The sequence below is a fragment of the Miniopterus schreibersii genome (genome assembly GCF_964146895.1).
Source record: "Miniopterus schreibersii genome assembly, chromosome: 1".
NCBI lineage: Eukaryota > Metazoa > Chordata > Mammalia > Chiroptera > Miniopteridae > Miniopterus > Miniopterus schreibersii.
The window spans coordinates 3445246-3466853 of record NC_138101.1 but is presented as its reverse complement, the minus strand read 5'-3'; the positions used below and the strand labels follow the sequence as shown (position 1 = coordinate 3466853).

Here is a 21608-nt window from a genome sequence, read left to right as displayed (position 1 = left end):
TTTCCTTCTGTGCGGCCTCCTTTCTGGCTTAGGAACAGTCTCTCTTTCAGCAGGACCACCTCAGCGTGGCAGGGAGAGCTCCTGCGTGGGGTAACCCGCCCACGGGCTCTGTAAGTTCTGTGCCCCATCTTGGGAGCTTCGCTCACCTGGACGTGCTCAACGACCAGAGAATCTACATCTAAACCCTTCCGTTTAGCATTGCTCTCTGCATTTTAAGCACGTGTGACAAACATTCAGCACTCTTCTCAGGCCACCAACCCTGTGTCCAGCCCCACTCCTCGGCCTGAGCACATCCACCAACTCCACCGTTGTGACGATGGAACGGCACACACTGCTTCTGTAAAGTGACATCCTTCAGATACTCGGTGGCTTTTCGGATGTGCATACCCTCGACGGCTGGGCGGTCTCACGGGTGTTCTTAAAGTGAACACGAAGATTTGATTCTCTTGAGGTGCATGATCTTGTGGGGTTTTCTGGGTCAAGTGAATAGAGAACCGTTTGCGGAGGTCACCTCCAGCCACCTTCAGGAAGAGCCTCATGATTTTTAAATTGGTTATATCCCGTCACCATCCTTGGAAGGTTTGTCTAGCTTTTCTGCCTCCATTTGTGCTGCTGTTTGTCTGCTGGTTTGGCTCTCAGAACCTGTCGTCCAGAGCATCATTGTTAAATATGGCTCTCACGGACCTTTGGAAAAATGCAAGGTGTCTAGAGGCTCTATTTTTAAGCCACTTTTGGGTCCTAGCCATTTCTTGGTGACCCCCCAATTCACGTGGAATGTATACAAACCTCGGGTATTCAGGATGAAGCTGGCTTACTTCAGGGCAATAGAACCGAGCTCTGTTCTGGTCAGAACAGCAGGTAATCGCCGCCTTGCAAGGTAAGTGCAGAAGTCTGCGTGCCTGTTACTAAGCTCCAGGCGGAGGGGGCCGGCTCAGGACGGAGAAAACCACCCTCCTTGTATTGCATTATTTAGGCTTTGCTTTCTGTCTTTGGCAAGTTCAATATCAGGCATTTATTAATAGTTTTCCAGAAAGACATTCCATTGTTAAACTGTGACAATAGCCTTGGTTATCAGGAGAGAGCACCTGTGAATGGACAGAAATCTCATGTGACATTCGTGCCTCCTCAGTGCTGCACCAACATAAACAGTGCAGGCTACTTTAGCGGGAATTTATCGACATTTTAATAACCTTTCAGGGCTGAATTCGGGACAGTTGAGGCCCAGCACAGTCGTTGGTACGTCTCTGAGATTTGGGCGTCGGGCTGACTCCGCTTCGTGTTAGCTGAGGGGACCCGGGAAAGTAAATGAACACTCGAGATGAATTTTCTCATCGGTAAAATGGAACAAGAACAAAGACCTGTGGCGGCGGCTGTTTTTTACTCCCCTGCAAGCCGTTCAGTCCCCTTTCTTGTTATAATCACACCCCTTTCCTTTGGAGACCACCGCCTCACTCCCCGTGGCCCAGGGGCCTGCCGGTCACTGTGGTCCCTCCGTCCCCTCTGAGCCGGCGTGTGATGTGCCAGCCACATGGACCCTGTGCAGCTAAACCAGTGCTTGCTCCTCAGAGTGGCTGTGTGGCCCCAGCCCGGCCATCCAGGATCCTTCCACAGAACCGGAGGTGAACGGCTTGCACCCCCCACTCCTGGGCCTTGGGCGGTGAGGAAACAGGTCTGCATTTGTTCACCGTTTTCCTCAACAGACGCTGAAAGTGCAGGTCTGTCTGTGGAAGGAAAGAACCCGGAGGGGTGGGGCCAAGAGGCAGAAACCGGTGAAGAGGTGGACGGGGAGGGAGCCCCAACGGCCGGAGTGGGGCCTGGGGTGCGCGAGGCGCCTGGGTGCAGAATTGAAGGAGGCACCGCTCCCTGGCTTCTGTCTGTCCGGCCGCCCCTGGTTCCCTGCATTTTGCTTGCTTGGCTCCTTGCCTGCCTCGCCCGGTGCCGGTGCTGCTGGTGACCCCCTGGGCTCGGGTCCCTCCAGGAGCTGGTTTGACAGCCACCGCTGAATGCACGCATATCAGGAGGCGATCCGGGGAATCGCCTGCGAGAGAGGGGGAGTGACGCACGGAAAGGAAGGGAGCTGATGACGGCTGTTTGATGAAGCCACTGGCCACTGTGGCACCTGCCTCGCCTCCCTGCGGGGCCTGCGGAGACAGTGCAGAGGTGCATTGCAGGCCGCTGACGGCTGCAGCAGCCGACGCCCGCATGCCCAGCTCCGAGGTCGGCGCTGGTGGAGGCCGGCCCCAGGCAGCGCTTCCTTCCCGGCCTCGGGCCTCCAGCGGACAGTCCTGGTGTTGACAGTGGGCGGCCTCTGGTGTGGAGGGGACTGAGGAGGACGCGGGGAGGCATCCCCAGTACCACCGTCTCTGTGCTTTTCCGTCCCTATGCGCGGTCCACTGTCCTTACCATCTGCGGAACCAGCATCCTGTTTTGCTTACGGGAGATCGTGTCGGGCTCCCAGCATTTCCCACCCGGAGAATCCTGACCAGTGAGAAGCTCAGTGTTTGCTCTGGGAACCAGACACCTGTCATCCTGCCCCCCAACAGCCCATAGGGTCAATCGGAGGCCGAGAGAGGACCCCACGGCGCACACACCTGTTTTGTTGGCACACGTCCGTCCCAGATACAGAACCTGCATTGAAACGGGCTTTAGCCGCATGCAGCCTGCAGGAAGTGGAGTCAGGAGAGTGCCCACAGTGGCCAGCACTGGACGCTGGTTTTAGGAGCAGCAGAGCTTGGAAGAAAGAGCCCGGGCCCCTGAGGTGAGGAGGCCGGGCCTGCCGCCTCCAGCCCTGTGGACTTGGTGCAGTCACATGGCTTCTGCCAACCTTTCCTCCTTCCCCTGGAAACCAGGAGTGCCCAGGGTGCCCTTAAAGCTTACCCTGAAAATAAGGGGTGGTACCCTGCAGCCCCAGGTCTTGAAGCCGGCATGCTGGCATTTCCCTGGCTGGCCCGGTGGGTTCTGGAAGGGTTCAGGTACCCACGGGGAGGGAGGTGTCGGGAGAAGCCCGGTTCCCTTAGCTTCGCCTCGCCAGCCCTCAGCACTGCCGGCTGAGGAGTGGGCTTCAGGTCGCTCATCTGCCTCCACCATCAGACTGAGAGATTCCCGAAGGTTCAGGACTGGTCATTACCGCCCGCCTGGCCCCCTCAGCACCCGGCTCCGTGCTCAGCACGCGGGCAATGCTGCCTCCTGCAGTGCTGAGCGGGAGAGAGGAGGGAGCCCCGTCCACGCAGCAGCCGGTGGCGGCTTGAAGCACAGGGTAGCTCGTGTGCTCCTGCAAATGGATGTCGTCTCTGTGTCAGCCCACGAGGCCCTGCGGTCTGGCCCACGCCTGCTCTTCTGACACCCGCTCTGCCCCCGACTTCGTGCTCCGCCCTCTCCAGCCCCTCTCATCTCTCCAACATGCTGGACTGACTGCTGACTCGGGACCTGTGCACTTGCTGTGCCCCCGTCGCCACCCCCGGGTATCTGCAAGGCTCTCTCATGCCATGCAGGCCTCTCTCAGACGTCCCCTCCGTGGGCCCTTCTCTGAACACCCTCTCACCCACCCCACCCCACGCATTCCCCACCCCTTACCTTTCTAGTCCCCTCTGCATCAAAGTGCCCGTCACCAGCCGGGACTCTGTGTGTTTGTTCATCTGTCCTCCTGGTTGTCCGGCTCCTGCACCAGGACAAAAGCTCCGCAAGGGCAGCCGTGGCTCCTTGTTCACCCGTGTAGCCCAGCACCTACTAAGCGGTGTGCGTGTGCACACATGTCTGCACTACGCATACCCATATACATGCCCACTCACTAAGCAGTGTCTGCATATGTGCACACATACACCTACACGCAAGCATACGCACCAGTAAGCAGTATACATCCACATGTGTATACATACACACGCATGCATATGCATGTATCGACACACATAATGCATACATACACATGCATATACATGTATACTCTCTAAGCAGTGCACATGCATATACATATGTATACGTACCCACTAAGTAGTGTATGCGCACCTATGTGTATGTCTATGCAGGTAAACATACACCCACTAAACAACATATAGGTGCATATGTACACATATATACCCCCATACACAGGATGTATACACACACACGTGTATATATGTACTCACATAGCAGTATATATACACACACACACGTTTATCCACATAGCCACACGTATGCATATATACACATGCCCACTACACAGTGTGTACACACACAGAATATATTTATAGATACACATATGTATAAATGATGCTGAGAACATATGTTGATACATATGGTAAATGAATGGCTGTTACATAAAGTGAATGTATATAAATGAGTGAAGAACACAGTGAACATCAGCTGATGAGATTTAGCTGACTGGTTTACACTGTTGTCTCTGGAACGGGGTCCTGAGGCCCATTCTCATCCCCCCCGCTGCAGACTCTAATTGTTCACGACGGCCCCCTCATTTCCACCCGCCCCTCCCCTCTTGACCCCCCTGATGCTGGGGCCTCGGAAGTTTTGCTCCTGCACCAGCAGAGAGGGTGAAGAGGGCAGGGCTTGCTGATCCTTGGGGGGGGGGGGGAGACCTGTGGGAGAACTTTCTGAGAATTGCTTCAAAGGTGTCCTTTCTGGATTCGCAATGCACCCTCTGCTTAAAGCGCCGCCAGAGGGTTGAAGCAAAATAAATGGGGAGTTAATTAAAATGCATGGAATCGCCCGAGGCAGTCTGCACACAAAGTAGCAGAAAGTGTTGCAGAGTCAGGTGATAATAGTCCTTTACTCCCTCAAAGGAAGAGCAAGGACCCAAAGACTCCAGACTCCCTGCGGCCTTATTATGCGTGGTGATCGTTTCCGTATGCAAATATATTATTAGTCGTCTCATCCCACATTCCAGACCTTCACAGGTGCATGTGAATTTAGGGTGTGAAAGAAATACTTGATTAATAGCAGACTAACCAATTTGGGGCCCAGACTGCAACAAATCCATTTTGGAATTAAGCAGGGATTAGATTTTACATATGCGTTTATCAGTTTGGATGTTCAGAAACATCTGACTTGGGTTTTTTTCCCCTTTAAAAATATAGTCTTTGGAATCTTTTTCATCTTTTAAGTTGCTGGGCCTTCGAGGTCATGGTAGCACGCTGGAAACACACAGCAGGGTTTTCAGTTGGATGGTACACGTTTGTGGCCGCTGCTCTGACTAGCAGTGTTCTAGGTGGTTGTGTGTGACGTACAGCTGGACGAGGCCCGTGATGCTACAGAGCTGACAGTTCAGTAGGGGACAGACAAACATGCAGACAATAAACAGGGTGTCTCAGCAGTGACCATTGCTCTGTGGAAGAGAGGAGCGCAGTGACCCAGGAGGGCAGGAGAGCTTTTTTGACCATGCGAAGATCTGGGGGAAAGAACACCGTAGACAAAAGGGGCAGCAGATGCAAAGGCCCTGAGGCAGGCACAGAGTTAGCCATGGGGCAGGAGCAGCACATGCAAAGGCCCTGAGGCAGGCACGGAGTTAGCCATGGGGCAGGAGCAGCACATGCAAAGGCCCTGAGGCAGGCACGGAGTTAGCCATGGGGTAGGAGCAGCACATGCAAAGGCCCTGAGGCAGGCACGGAGTTAGTCATGGGGCGAGGGCAGCAGAAGTGTGGGAGATGCCCAGCCAGCACTGTGTTTGCTGAGTGGGGACCCCGAATACATGGTTGCTCTTCTCAGGAAAGTGGTGAGTTAATCAGTCTCTAGCATGATGGTTAGAGAGCCTCAGCTCCAGAGTCTTGCAGAGCTGAGTTGGAATTCTGGTTCAGGCAGGTGACTCTGGGCACGTTGCCTAATTTCTTGGAGCCTGAAACTGTGATTCTTATGCAAGAATCGTTTTTAGGATTCTGAAATGCGATGCTCATCCTGGAAGCCTTGATGGTTTGCGCAGACATCTTTCCTAAAGGGTGGAGCCCATTTCTTTTTAGTGAAATATTTGTTCGTTTGATATTAATTAGGCTGTGCCGGCTTGAGGCGTACTTTGGAGGAATTTGCTGGCTCCCAGGTTCACTTTCGTAAGAGCTGAACATCGCAGGAAATGCGGGCTCACTCATGGATGGCTTTCGGGCCTCGGCCAGAGCACTGACCCGTTACTGACCAGTTTAACAGACTCCATTGCTCGTGCGCGTTTCCCTCGTCTTCCCACAATGAGTCTCATGCCCTCCGCTGGGTGAGCCTTCCTGGGCCTTTCCACGTGCACAGAGCGGTTCCAACCTCGAGTCACCCTAACTACACATTTCTAGCACCGAGGGCGTCAGAATCACCAGGCTGGCCCTGGCCCCTGGCCCCTGGCCCCATGACTTTTGTTTCCTGACACCGTGGCCGCCCCTGTGATTCCACAAGGGATCTGTGTGTGCGTAGACAGTGGCATTAATTTATTCATAAAACACATGGTCACCCCTTGGAGCTGCCTCAAGCTCTCCTCCACCTGCAGTCGGAAAGAATGCCCCTCCTCCGCCCTCCTCGCATCTGATTTCCCGTGGTGTTTGTTTGTTCTTTGTTTTATTTACTCATTCACAATTGTATACCTAGGGTCCCCTTTTAAAACCCTTCTGAAGCTCCCTAGTGCCCTCAGGACAAAAGCCAGCCATGTGAGTTTGCTAACTGCCATGACTAAGTCCCTCGGGCTGGGCGTAATGGGCAGGAATTACCGCCGGGTTTAGGGGCCGGAGGTGGGCCCCCCAGTCCGGAGGGTTAGCGTCCTCTGGAGCCTGTCCTTGGTGTATAGACGGCCACCTTCTCCCTGTGTCGTCACATCAGCTTTTCTCTGTTTATATAGACACCAGTCCTGTTGGGTTAGAGCCCACCCTAATGACTCTATTTTAATTTAATTATCTCTTTGAAGACCCTCTCTTCTAAGACAGTCACGTTCTAAGGTACCACAGGTTAGGGCTTCAACTAATGGGTTTTGGGACATGTGATTCAGCCACAACACCAACCTTAGGTATGTCATTTAAGGCCACCTGTCACCTGTCCCTTACCTTTGTCTCTACCTTGAGTGAACACCAGGGAGCATCGCCCAGCTCGGGCTGGAACTCAGAGGCCAAGGGTCAGCGGGGTGGGTGTGTTGTCTCTCAGCACCTCTAGGAGAGGCCATCGTGACTCAGAGCATAGCAGGACACACCCCCGGGATGCCGCCCCTGGTGCTGTCCCTTTTTACATGTTGACTGGGGACAAAGAGTTTAGAACTAAGTACCAGCATTTTGAGGGAACTGTGGGGAAAAGCCAGATGCCCTCCACTGGTGGCCTCAGTGACTCCCTGGGCCCATGGGAAGTTGAATTCAGGTGCTGACTTCTGATCCCGGCTGACTCATTGCCAAATGTATTGGTCAAGCTTCTCCAGAGACACAGAACTAACAGGATGTGTGTGTATAGACATATATAAGACCCAAATCTGGAGGCCTGGCTCTCAGGCTAGACACCCAGGAGGAGCTGATGTTGCAGTTCAGCCCCAGAGGCTGTCTGCTGTAGAGTTCCTTCCTGCTCAGGGGAGGTCTGTCTTTGTTCTACTCGGGCCATCAACTGATTGGGTGAGGCCCACCCATATTATGCAGGGCAATCTGCTTTATTCACAGTCCACTGATTTAAATACATCAGAAATTAATTTCACCCAAAAGCAACTTTGCAGACACATTCAGATTAATGTTTGACAACATGTCTGAGGATCGTGGCCCAGCCAAGCTGATATATAAAATTAACCGTCACACCAGGCAATTGGGAAATTGTTCCTGAGGTCCTTCTTGGGCGACTTCTGCCCATGTCTACAACACCCTTACCTTCAGAACATGTATGAATGGTGACCATAGTCACAATAGCAATAAATAACTTAGTACATGCTTGCCATGTAGCCTCCTTACTACCACTGAGGTAATTACTACTCTTAGCCCATTTTACAGATGAGGAAGGTGAGAAAACTGACGCATCTCACATGCTAACGGCATGTCCCATCACTTTGCTTCTAGTAAGGCTGTGCCCTCCCCCCATAATGCACCCCATCCTCCCTCCCCTATGCCTCTATCTCCCTGATGCCAACTCCAAACCACTGAGAAACAGTTCAAATGCCGCCTCTTCCAGAAGGCCTTCCCCTAATCTCATATCCTGGCTCAGATCCCTCTTCTGCGGTCCCTGAGCCCCATGTGCTCACCCTTCCCGGTCGCTGTCCTTTCCTAAATAGTGACTATCCATTCAGCCAGCTAGAGATATCAACGAGATGCCTGCTTTGTGCTAGGCACTGTTCTAGTCACTGAGGATGGAACAGTGAATGAAAGAGAGAAAAACCCCTATTATTTTGGGGTTTACAACCCGGTGAGGGAGACTGACAGTGGGTAAACAAATAAACCAAGATGCATGTGCGGTGGCAGGAGCTGGTCAGGGTGTTGGAGGAAACAGGCAGGGAGGACAGTGCTGAGGAGGGGTTGGCTCTTTCACACAGGGAGGTCGGGGATGCCCCCCTCGTAAGGTGACTCATGAGCAGAGCCTAAGAAGGTGAGGCCCCGAGACTGGACATGTGGGGAAGAGCATGACAGTCACAGGAATGGCAGGGCCAGGCCAGGGTTGGAAGTGGACAGGGAGGAGAGTAACAAATGGGACTGGAGGGGAGCAGGGGTCAGGCATGGAGGGCCCAGGGACCCACCGTGAGGAGTTTGGCTTTCTTGAGTGTCGCTTGTTTATCCCATTAAACCTTGAGTTCCTGGGGGACTGTCATATCTTCATGGCCAGCATGGCACCAGGCCCAAGTCATTTAATAAGCACTCACTCATCCAAAGGAGTATTTTTCTTGAGGCCAACTCTTAATTTATTTTTTTACCTAAGAGTAGTTGGTATGCAAGCTTATATTGGTTATATTAGTTTCAGGTGTATTATAGTATAGTGATTTGACATTTTTGTACCTTACAGCGTGATCACCCTACTAATTCTAGTAATCGTCACTGTGCAAATGTATCACAATATTACTATGTTCCCCTTCCCCTTCCCACTCACCCCCACCCTATCCCTTCTGTAACCATGCATTTGGTCTCTGTTTCTGTGAAGCCAACTTTCTATCATTCCAGTGAGGCCACCATGGACCAGAGGCCGCATGGGCTTTCTGTGCTGTGTATCACATGGGGATGTGCTGGACAGTGAGAAACATAAAACCTGCCTTATGGTGGCCGAAACAAAGAGGGGTTTGTTTTTTTCGGATAACGAAGCCTGAAGGTGGGCAGCTTTATGATAACAGGTTCAGCATCTCTGAGAGGCTCTCAGCCTCGTGGTCATACGATGGCTGCTGCAGCTCCAGACGTTACATATGTGTTCAGGTAGGAAAGACAAGAAGGTGGTGAGGGGAGAAAAGTGGACCATTTGTAGCTGTTCCCTTTTATCCAGAAACAAGACTTTTCCTGGAAGCCCCTGGCAGACTGTCTCATTGGCAGAATGATGGCCACCTCTGGCTGCAAGTGTGTAATGGGTCACGTTGCCTCCTTGGGGAAAATTGTTGCCCTGCTATAAAGAGAAAGGTGAGGCACACTGGGCAGTTAACAGTCATTGTCTTCCCGTCAGGAAGGACATTTGAACAGCGGGCCCAGCGTGATCACTCTCTTAGCAATGGTATCGAATTCTGATTTCCCCCCAAATTGGTTGTTTCCCAGAATCTTGCTCCTGCAAACATAATAGTCCCCTCAGTGCCACACACTAGCTGTTTATTCATTCAGCAGCGTTCGTTCGGGTGCACGCCAGCTGGGGGGGGCAGTGCCCGAAGGTCGGCTGAGTCAGGTGACAGGGGCCTCGGGAGGGCAGTGCCAGCCTTGCACCCACGTGGCTCTGGGTCCCAGCTCCGCTCCTGCCTCTCTGGTTCTGGGGTCCTTGGGTCTGGCTCGCCTGAGCTGTGAAGTCGGGGTCCTCTGAGCTGGCTTGCCTGAGCTGTGAAGTCGGGGTCCTCTGAGCTGGCTCGCCTGAGCTGTGAAGTCGGGGTTAGAATCCTGACCATCAAGGTCGGTGAAGATGCAGCCAGCCAAAGACTTTCCAGAGGATTCCAGCAAAGTGATGCTCAGCCGGTCGGCACATCAGACCCCACGGGAAGCTTTTGAAAAGCACAGAATTCAGGCCCTCCCAGAGCTCCGGGTGTGGCCAACACCGTCCCAGAGACCAAATGCCGCGGGCTGTAGATTCCTGTCACCCTTATTTCCTGCTCACTCGGGACCCACTCCCCAGTTTCGGATGTGCAGTGTGCTTGCCACATGCCTTTCTTATGGCAAATCGCCTGAAATCCGCACTAGCTGGCATTTATTTGTTTGTCCCAATAACTAATAATGATGACATCAGTTCCTAACTGAATTAGACTAATGAGGACTGTTAATTGGGTGCTTGCCTCCTAGCAGCTTGGGTGGCTTTGGCCACTGGCTCGTTCTCTGCCTCCTCAGCTGTGAGTTCTCGTGGACAGGCCTGAGCTGCTCAGCTAAGGGGCGGAGGTGCCTCTGGCACCCACCTCTTCCGTTCTAATGTTGAGTGTCCCCGGGACCTGGGCAGGGTCGCCTGTTGGTGAGGAGTGCTCATGTCCCTCTAGGACACCGGTCTTGAGCTCCGGAGGCTGAGGCGCTGCTCAGGTTCCACAGGTTCCCTCCATCACATGGTTGCCGTGGGATTGAGAGCTGGGAGGACAGGAGCCCCTCCTCCCAGGCTATAAATACAGGCAGGAGGACCACCCACCTGCAGGAGGCCGCACGGGCTTGGCAGACCCAGTAGAAACGATATTCCAGCTCCCCCGTGGATTCCAGCTCAGACCTGGAGGTGCAGGCCGGGGAGGCCTTCAGGTCAGGAGGGGGTGATGCCTGCAGGAAGGGCATTCTAAGCAGAGGGAAAGGAATATGCTGCAGCTCCCATTCCCGGGATGTGGGGTTCAGACCCGGGCACATCTTTTGGAGGGTAGCTATTCAGCCATGACTATAGCCTGCACTCCTCTCCTCTGATTTTTCTCATTCTGTTCTCTGTGCCTCAGTCATCCTGCCTGACACAAAGCCTGGGGGGTGCCCCCTAGTATCCTCACTCCTTGGTTCTGCACTGTGAAGGGCTTGGCTCAAGCCACCCTGCAAGTCAGTGCACGTCGCCCGAGCTGCCCAGGCACCTGTGGCTCTGGCTGTCGGGGAGAAGTGTCTGAGCCTGTGTCCTAGAGCAGACCCCCCTCGCAGCACCCACCTTCCTTCAGACGGATCCCGAGTGGTGGTTACGATGACAGGACTGGTCATGGTGATAATGATGGCAGTTCGCTGAGCGCCCTCTGTCCAGGAACATCCTGTGTACCTAACCCTCTGAGAAGTAAAGAAAGCTCGCCCCATTCGGTGCCCGTAGTGTGCTGGCACCACCCCACGCCCTCGCGGATGCGCCCTCCCTGTCCTCACAACAGCCCTGGCAGGAAGAAAGTCACTCCCGTTCTACTGATGGGTAGACTGAGGCTCAGCGCGGACGGGTGACCTGCCCATGGTCACACAGCATAGAGCTAGAGTATAAGCCCTGGGCAGAGGACCGCAGGGCCCAAACTCTTCTGCGTCTTACCCAGTGCATTAGTCTTCCTTAGGGTTTTTGTTCCGTTTTGGCCTTTCTGTACCTCCCGGCCAGGCTGACTCAGTGTTGCTACCAGGCTCGCCTGGCCAATGAGGAAGCAAGGCCGGAGGGGCCGGGCATCTGGTGGGCGTGGGGGCCGGGCATCTGGTGGGCGTGGGGGCCGGGCATCTGGTGGGCGTGGGGGCCGGGCATCTGGTGGGCGTGGGGGCCAGGAGCGAGCCCAGCCCTCCTGCCCCGGGCCCAGCCTTCTTAGCTCTGTGTCCTGAGAACAGAGCGTTTCTAAGAGGATGCAGAAAACAGAGCCCAGCCCCCATTCGCCCAGGAGCGCGTCAGGGCCCAGCGCAGAGGTGGCCAGACCCCCACCCGCCGACCTGACTGCCCTGCGCTCTGCTGCCCCTCAGGTGTGCATCGTGCGGAAGCGTGACACGAGGAAAACGTACGCCATGAAGTACATGAACAAGCGCAAGTGCATCGAGAGGGACGAGGTGCGGAACGTGTTCCGGGAGCTGCAGATCATGCAGGGCCTGGAGCACCCCTTCCTGGTCAACCTGTGGTGAGTGACCCCAGCGCCCCGGACCCCCCGGAGCCGACGCCCACGCGGCGCTGCCCACAGCATCCGCTGTGCTGTCAAGGGAAGGGAACGAGCTTTCCTGGGTGAAATAGTCTTTTGGATGTTTTGCAGAGCGCATTTTCTGACGAATAGCTTAGAAACTACATTTTCTGGTGAAATCTTTAAGTGTGTGCTTCGTTTTAATTCTGTTTTCTTACCTGATGCGTCCCAGTTGAAAATAGATCTGGAGGTTTGTGTCTATCTGAGGACACGGGGGGGGGGTGACAAGGGGATGCCAAGTAGCCTTCTGAGGGGCCTTGAACTTGTTAGAACAAACTCGGTGACGACTCAGGGTGGCTGCCCAGTGTGGACACCCTAAACTCCAAGTTCTGAATCCAGGCCGCGAGGGCCCATGTTCCAGCCAGGGCCCATGCTCTGGAACCTTCCGTCTCCTCCCTGGTTACTGTCCCTGCTCGGGGCTCCCTGCCTCGGTGCCTTTGCCCGTAACACCTCCTCTTCCTGACGCTTCGCCTGCCCTGGCTCCCGGCTTCCTCTAGCCCAGTCCCGTGTGCCTTTCGTCCAGCTCACAGGGGACTCGGGCCAGGAGCCTTCAAACGCAAGGGCTGTGCCTTGGTCCTTTGTTCCGGGGAGTCTGACGCAGTCTCGAGCACGCCGGTGACACTGAGGGCCCCTGAGCTGGGCTTTGCCGACGAGAGGGGACAGGCTATTCCAGGAAGCAGATGCTGTCTCATCCTGACCTCGGCTGGCGGAGCGTCGATCTTAAGAGCATCCAAGGCGACCCTATGGGAAAGTCCAGTCTGGTCGTAATTTCTAATATCACCGGTTGTTTCTGTTGATCACAGATGCACTGTGAACACTGGGTGAAAAAACAAGGAAGGACGCAGATTGTCCTGTTTGAGAAAATCCGGGCCTGCCCTGCAGACGCCGCACCCTCGGGCGTTTCCATGGGGCAAACCAAGCCGCGTTACCCACTGGAGTGCGAGTAACAAGGGCAGGCTCTCCACGTCCCCCGCAGTGATCCAAACCTTCGGTATTTGAGGGAAATAAACCCCTTCATGTTCTGATTGCTGTAGAAGGGATTTTTTTTTTAAAGTAAATTTTTAATCAGGAAAGCATCACACGTTCATTGCAAAATTCAGCAAATGAAAGACCTCGGAAGGCGACAATGACGCCACCCCTAGGTTGCTATGGCATCGATATAAAAACACACAGATCATTTCGTATCCTGCCTTTTCAAATCAATACTTTGGTAGGAGCATGATCTTCTCCTAAATCATTTTTAACGACTACATAACATTCCACATGGAGAAGTCCAGTGAGATATCTGACCGTCATCCCGTGATGTACGTGATTTTGGGCTGTATCTAATTATCCTGCCTGTGGAAACAATGCTGAGGTGAAGGACTGTGGGCTTTTGAACTTGCCCAGGGAGACTCCGAGGGAGAGTCTTGCCAAGAGAAAGGAAGGGGCAGTGAGGTCGGATGCGTGTCTGGGCTGTGACACGAGTGGAAGGCGGGGGATTATGTCAGCACGGTGCCTTCTTAGGTACCATTTTTGGGTGCTTCGTTCAAGGTCTCCAAGACGCCAACCCCTTGATGACAGACACCCCTTCATCTGTGAAAGTGCCGGGTAAATAAGAAGACCCTCACCCCGGCTGGTGTAGCTCAGTTGGTTGAGGGTAGTCCCATGTACCAAAAGGCCGCCTGTTCGATTCCCAATCAGGGCACATGCCCAGGTTGTGGGCTCGATCCCAGGTGGCGTAACCAAGGCATGCCACCAGTAAGTGAGGAGATGGGACTTGGATCCAGGCTGTCTGGCTCGATGGCCACCCTCGCAGCCCCTCGCACGGCTGCCCTGAGAGGCCCTGGCCCTTCCCTGCTTCGCCCCCCCCCCGCTCTGCCCCCCAACCCCGCCTGGGCTTCCATTGGCTGCCTCCCTGCGGCCGCGGGAGGGGAGCGGGGTGAGGAATCGCGTGGCGGGTTCTAAGGGCGCCGCTGCCGTTTATGAATTATATGCCGGCTCTTTATCGCCCTGCGTGGCGCGTGGCGCGTGGAGCGTGGCGCGTGGAGCGTGGCGCGTGGAGGGTGAGTTACGGCGCCCGGGAAATCCTGACTCAGCCCCTCCAGTCCCCGTTTTTGCTGACGTGCTCCGTGGCTGGCCCAGGCGGAGGCCGGGCCGGGCTTGTTTTCCTGCCGGTTTTGCCTCTGGAATATGAGTGAGGGTGATGGTCCGGGTTGAGTTGTCAAGAGCAATATTTCCTCCTGCCCTGAAGCAAAGCTGGTTTGTACCATTGGGCTTACGGCAACCCGGGTGAAGGAGAAACGGAATGGAAAAGTCAGACCCCGGTGCGGGAGTGTGGCAGGGGGAGCCCTGGGGGCCCAGGGGCGGTTCAGCCCCCCCCCCAGCTCTGAGGTCTGGTCTCCACACTTCTAATCCCAGCTCTGCCTCCTGCAGGCGGTGAGGCTGCCGCACTGAAAGGTGCCCCCCCCATGCCCGCTGGAAGCCCTAACCCCCAGTGTGACTGCGCCTGGAGATGGTCTTTAGAAAGCAGTTATCACGGTTAACGAAAGGAAAACCCCATCACAGGGTGGCTGTGAGGACCGCATGGGGCAACATATAGCAAGTGCCTCCTGAGGTCAGCCTCGGGCGGGCGATGTGCTCACTCCTCCAGCAGGGCCTCCAGGACTGCTGGCTTTGCGAGACGAGTCTTGAGTTTTCAATGCCAGACTTTTTATCCCCGTTGGCAGTAAGTAGTTCATGTATGTTTTCAGACTGTATTTTCAAAACCCGTTTCTGCTTCCCTGATTATATTATATTTACCAGACTAGCTGTTAAAATGTTTTGTTTGAAATTGGGCACATGTTTTCCCTGCCCAGCTTTCTGCTGAAGTCATTGGGAGTGAACAGCTGGCAGGATTGGCTGAGAACAGATGCCCAGAATCTGTTTAAGCGGTTCTCACAGCAAGCGCATGTTTCTAGAACCTTCCCTGAGTAGTGACGGACTGAGTGACGATACCAAGACAGAGCCACTTACATCTGTGGCTATTTTTTAAAGGCATTGAGACCTCTGGTTACAGTAAAACCACGTAAGGTGTTCATGGGTGAGCTGGGCTGGCCGAAGCTGGGGCAGGAGGGGAGGTGGGCGAGGACAGAGACTGGCAGGGGCTGGGGAACCTTGGAGGAAGGATGGAATGATCGTTCCTTTACAAAGGCCCTCCAGGCGCAGAGCAGCCTCATTTCCGTAAGAAAATCACCCTTGGCCTTGACTGTTGCTACCATCTCCCATCTAGCGTTTCCACATTCAGTGGCTGTCCATCCCCAGGGTGCCCTACACAGGTGCCTTCGTCAGGTCCGGCCACCGTAACAAGTTCCTGGGGGCTGGGTGGCTTGAACAGCCGATTGTATTCCTCACAGTCCTGGAGGCTGGGCATTCTGAGATCGAGGGCAGCAGGGTCAGTGTCCGAGGAGGGCCCTTTTCCTGGGGTAGGCATGCCGTCTTGCTGTGGGCTCCCTCTTATCTCCTCCTAAAAGGGCACTGATCTCTTGCTGAGGTTCCACCCTCATGACCTCATGACCTCCCAAAGGCCCCACCTCAGCTGCTATCTCGCCGGGAAGGAACTAGGTTCCAATTTGTGAATTTTCGCAGGACACAGACATTTAGGCCATAGCACAGGGCGAGTCTTATCAAAGTGCACATCCGAGCCTGCCCCCCTTCTGTGTAGAGCCCTGTGGTGGCTCCCAAAGCCCGTAGAACAAGTGTCTCCCCATGACCTGGCCGCGGACATGGCGTCGGTCCCGCCTCCTGACACCCGGCCCTGCTTCCGTCCGGGTGCATTGGTGTCCTAGCCGTGCTACCTGGTGAGCAGTGCCTGGAACTCAGCTGGCTGTTTGCATCTCTCCCGGCCTTTGCACATGCCGTTCCCTTGCCTGGAACACTCTCCCCCTTACTCACTGCGAGGACTTCCGCTCACCTTCCCATGCGTTTGCTCATTAAAGAGATAGTCATTGGGCTCATATTGGCTGCCAGGCGCCGTCTTAAAGCCTAAGGTCGCAGAGATGAGCAGAGGTAACGTGGCTCCCGCCTTCCTGGAGTTTTTGTCCAGGCGTCGCCTCCTCCATCCGGCGTCCTCAGGACTCCCGCCCACGCCCCCCCCCGGCAGCACCTGCTTCTGGACCCTGTTACTGTACAAGCAGCTCGGCCGCGTGTCTGTTTGCACGTCTGTTCCCCCCATTAGCGCTGAGCCGTTTGGGGGAAGGGACCGTGCCTTACTCGTCTCTGGTCCCAGCATCTGACGTTCCAGAGGTTAATTCATTCAGCATTTGCTCAGGGCTCATGACGTGCCAGACACTGTGCAGACGCGGGCGATGGAACAATGAACGAGGCAGCGCCCGCCGATCTTTCCGGAGCTTGCAGGGGAGAGAGGACAGACGTGACATCCACAGTTGCTTGTGTTCCTCTGCTCTCTGACTTACGTCTGGAGGAGTCAGGCCTTTGGGGTCCTGGGGTAAATGAAAAGTGCACAGAGATCACAGATACCCACCATGTCCTGGGGGGGGTGTGGGGGGCAGGTGATGCCCTGGTCCATCCCCGACACAGACAGAAAACGCTTGTGGAGGTTTTCCAGTTCCAGTCGGCACCGACGCCATCGTCTCCATCACCATGGTAACCCCTCAGTGACAGGGGACCGGAGGGATGCTGTCTTGTCCAGAGTCCTCTCCTCAGCCTTTGCTAGTCCAGGATTTGTTATTGTCGCTGGTGACTTCGGCTTGTGTGTTCAAGATGCCAGGTTTCCCAATTTTATTTGTAAGTGATGTAAGTTTGTTCTGCTTCAGGGGACAGGCTTGGGGCTGTGCGTGCGGGTGATAAGCTGTGTCAGCCTACATTCTGATGTCCAGAGGGCCAGCTGTGTGAGGGGCCAGACTGCAAAACCAGGGCTCAGGGACTGTGGGGTCGGGCCTGGGGGAGTGGCCCTGTGGGTGAATGGGGGATCCGGCTGTCAATCAGGGAGGGTGTGGGGTTTGCCCCAGGTCATGCTGAGAAGAAAGTGCCCGGGAAGGTCTGACTGAATTAAAGGGACCCTGCGTTCCCTTGTGGCATCAGGGAGGCTCCCTGAGGAAGTGGCGCCTTCTGGGTTTCACGGCACTGACCGCTGACAGCAGGTCCCCAGGGCAGGTGTCATTACAGATGGGGAAACTGAGGCTCAGGGAAGTGGAGCGAGCGAGCATGCAGGGCCCCACAGTGGAGCCAGGATTCGCACCCAGCTGGCCTCACCCCAGAGCCTACGCTTCCTAGCACACGGCATTGCGTTCATTTTTCTAGCCAATGCGATAAAAGTTGTTTGAAATTGCGAAGGAATTTCAGTGGGAAAACAGACCTGTCTTGGGGGTTTTAGCCACTCACTGGAAGTCTGTCCCTTTCCTTCTGGGGGCTGCAGTTTTCTCAGCTGTGAGCCGAAGCCTTAGACTCTGTATCTGGTTCCCCGGTTTCCACAGAGCCCCAGGGGGTCCAGGAAGGTCCTTAGGGCTCCCCGGGGGCTGCGGGTGTTGACTGTGCTGGGCCCAGGCTGGGCTGCCGCATCCTGCGCTCCGTTTGCTGTGGGTTCGTTTCCACACTGGGTTTCCTTTAAGGAAGGGTTTTTACCGTTAACCATATAATAGCCAGTAGCCTGCATTGTCGCTCCTGCTCTGAGTCTGAGATTTGACAGCCCCCAACCTGCTCTCTGGGCTGAAAAGTGGGCCCAGGCAGCCCTGGCTGGGTGGCTCATTTGGTTGGAGCTTCGTACTGGACACCCAAAGGTTGCGGGTTCCATCCTGGGTCGGGGCACATACCTGGGCTGCAGATTCGATCCCGTCGAGGTGCTTACAGGAGGGAGGCAACTGATCGATGTTTCTCTTCTCTCTCTCTCTCCATGTTAAAAATCAATAAACATATCCTTGGGTGAAGATAAAAAAAAAAACTGGGCCCAAGTACAACTGACTTTGATGAGCGGGGAGGGGTGACCCAGACTGTGTGTTTGAATCAAAAGGATTAGGGGCTCCGTGAAAATCAGTCAACTTGTAAAACCAGAGGTGGCACATTAGTGGATAAGTGTTCAGTTCCACGTCCACGTGAACTGCTGTGACCCAGGCCCGTAACACACACTGCAGGGGATGGGAAAGGTGTCCTGGGCTGCTCCCCCGGCACCGCACCCTCCCTGACCCGTGCAGAGGCCGGCGTCACCGGCAGTCAAGAATCACGCACAGAAAGCCGACCACGGTCCACGTCTGCTCCCGGGAGAGGCCACATGTGCTCCTGCGGAGAGAACAGTTTGAGAGGTGACAGTAAATGACAGTATCAGTTTAAGGGCCGCATTGCTCATAAAGGGCAGAGTGGGGCATTTGCAAGGTCTTACGTCTAAAATAGTGCTTTTTTCTTAGAAAACCAATCCTGGGGGACCTCAAGGGACCTCTTCCTGCTCCTGGACCCCCAGTGAGAGCCCTGCTGTGCCCCACTCTGGGGGACTGCCACACGCTTACTCTCCGACCACTCAGTAGCCTGGTCCCCAGGCCCTGGAAGGTCCAGGTGGAGCCTTTTGATCTCCCCAGTCCCCCCACCACGTTCCCTCCCTGGCTTGCCTTCCTGGGCAACAGGTGTGGGGGAGCCAGAAATATGAGTGGAATGAATGAACGGACGGATGAATGAATGAATGGGTGGGCGGGTGAATGAATGAACGAATGAAGGGTGCACATACTCCCCTTGCCAGTGGTCACAGCCCTCACCAGCTCCCTTGTTTGGTTGCATCCATAACCAATGTCATCCTTTCATTCTCTTTCTTCTAAGAGTATTTTAATCTCCAGAATTGATTTTGAAATTTACCAGATGCCTCTGAAGAGTCAACATGATGCTCCGATGTTTGGTTTCCTCGATCTGGGGCTGTGTTAGTTATGTTATTAAATTTGCCAACAGTGCACCACCCCACCCGGAACGAATCCCACTTTGTAACGTTTCACAGGAGAGCACGTGTTGTTTTTTCAGCAGATAACGATGTGGCAGCAGCAGCAATATCGAAAGTTCACTGCATTCTCTGCGTGTCGGTCTCTCTCTAACACCCGTGACCTGTGCTCTCCCAGGTCACCCTAACCGCTAACGACGGACCAGCCCTGCTCCAGGCAGTGTGAACGCCGCAGAGTCCTGTGAGCTGAGGACGCGGTGCCCAGGGCGGGTTACATCTCAGAGCTCGCTATTATCGTGATTATAAAACTTAGCTTCCCTGATTATTCGCCTAAACCATTAATTCCTAGAAGTCAACAGGCCAGACCCTGAGGAGCTTTTTAGTTTGTTTGGTTTTTTTGGTTTTTTTAATCTTCTCCTGAGGATATTTTTTTTATTGCTTTTCAGAGGGAGAGGGAAACATCGATGTGAGAGAGACACGTCCATTGGTTGCCTCCCGCACGTGCCCGGACCAGGGCCTGGAATGGAGCCTGCAACCAAGGTCTGTGCCCTGGGCCAGAATCGCACCTGAGACCCTTCGGGCCGCAGGCCGATGCTCTAACCACTGAGCCAAACCGGCCAGGGCCAGCCCAGAAGGGTTTTGAAACGTGCTGTGAAGGTGCCCCTCAGAATGGGGCCCCCGGGCAGAGTCTCTTCGAAGCCTCTTCACCACTTCTCCACGCCAGTTGGAGGGACAAAAAAAGATGGTGTCTTGTACCTGTTTTCCTGATGTGTCTTTGAGTCCCAGTAAGGTTAATTTTTTTTCTTTTTAGAAAATGATTGGCTGTTAGTTCAATGAAGTCTTTTTGAATGTATATTTGAGGAAACTTAGACTTCACTATCTGGTGGTTGGTCAGTGGGGCAGGAGTGGCCGTAGAAGAGACTGTGCACATGTTCAGCCACGTGGTCCGCATTTCATCCTGGCAGCCCCAGTGACGACATCCCCACCCAGGTGTGACACCATCCCCACCTAGGTGTGTGACATCATCTCCACCCAGGTGTGACACCATCCCCACCCAGGTGTGACACCATCCCCACCCAGGTGATGACATCATCCCCACCCAGGTGTGACATCATCCCCACCCAGGTGTGACATCATCCCCACCCAGGTGTGACATCATCCCCCACCCGGGTGATGACATCATCCCCACCCAGGTGTGACACCATCCCCCACCCAGGTGTGACACCATCCCCACCCAGGTGTGACACCATCCCCACCCAGGTGTGACACCATCCCCACCCAGGTGATGATACCATCCCCACTCAGGTGTGACACCATCCCCCACCCAGGTGATATCATCGTCCCCCATCTGGGTGATGTCATTGTCCCCCATCCAGGTGATGACATCATCCCCACTAGGTGATGACATCATCCTCCATCCAGGTGTGACATCATCCTCCATCCAGGTGTGACATTGTCCCCACTCCAGTGATGACGTCATCCTCCATCCCGAAGAAGCAGCAGGTCACGGGTAGCAGGAAGGGGGAAGACGGAAGCAGTGGGTGGAGGGACCATGCTAGCGAAGGGGCTTGGCCTTCACGTCAAGTCCAAACACCGCGTCCTCTCTGCATTTGGACGGCACAGGTTGCGTGGGACACAGTGGTGTCAGCCGGCGGCAGGCTGGTTTAGATTCCTGCCGTGACAGCATTTACACAGGCGGCGAGTCCCGCCCTTTCCTCCTCCTTACGGACTCTGCATGAGGCGCAGTGGAAAGGAAAGGGAGGGGAGGGGAGGGGAGGGGAGGGGAGGGGAGGGGAGGGGAGGGGAGGGGAGGGGAGGGGAGGGGAGGGGAGTCAGCACCGCTCCCACGATTTCCATTTTGCCCACACCCTTGAGCCTGTGCTGGGAGCAATGAGGTTCCTGATGAACCCCGAGCCAGGCCCCGGCTTTGTGACTGGATGTTGATCTCAGAGGACTCATGGGTCTTGCTCGTGGGACGTTGTGATTCAGATTGGTGGCACAGGCTGCCCTCCGGCCAAGTCCAGCTGAAGCCAGGCGTGCGATGAGTGTCATTTTAATTAAGGATGCAGGGTGGTTACTTGCACAGAAACAGCAGAGTGAGGCAGGTACATCGACACTGCAGGAAGTAGGAAGTCTAATAAGGTGCGGACGGAGTGGTACCTTGGGGACCTGTTTTAATGAATATTCAGTTTGTCATTAGCATATCTTCATTGCTGTGTGATGTGCTCCTGAACACTGCGAACTTAGCAGTGCCTCCAGTCTTGCTTCCGTTGTCAACCAGCTTCTCAGATGCTTTGTTGCACCTCTCTGGATTACTGTGTGTCCCAAATTAGTGGAGCCCGCCGTAATAAGGTTTTATTCTACTTGTTTAAATTATACTTTCTCTCCACTTTGTTTGGTTTCTAACTCCACTAAGCTTTACAATTAGTTACTTTGTTAACCTCACGCCATACTCCCCCGTCCTCAGCTCCTTGGGGCCTCTAACACCAGGGGTTTTGGGGCAGTTGTCCAGGTCTTTGCACGTGCTGTTCCATCTTCCTGAATTTTTCTCCCGCC

General features: G+C 54.7%; 1 protein-coding gene across 4 annotated transcripts in view; it reads left to right on the top strand.

Moving 5' to 3' along the window:
- STK32B (serine/threonine kinase 32B) overlaps nucleotides 1-21608 on the top strand; it is a 616411-nt gene that overhangs the window by 84353 nt on the left and 510450 nt on the right. For 3 of the 4 annotated variants that reach the window (XM_081137972.1, XM_081137973.1, XM_081137971.1), the window contains exon 3: nucleotides 11952-12103. In XM_081137972.1, the coding sequence (XP_080994098.1) occupies nucleotides 11952-12103 (152 nt within the window). The remainder of the gene's footprint in view (nucleotides 1-11951; nucleotides 12104-21608) is intronic. The other variant, XM_081137974.1, reaches the window with a different exon arrangement.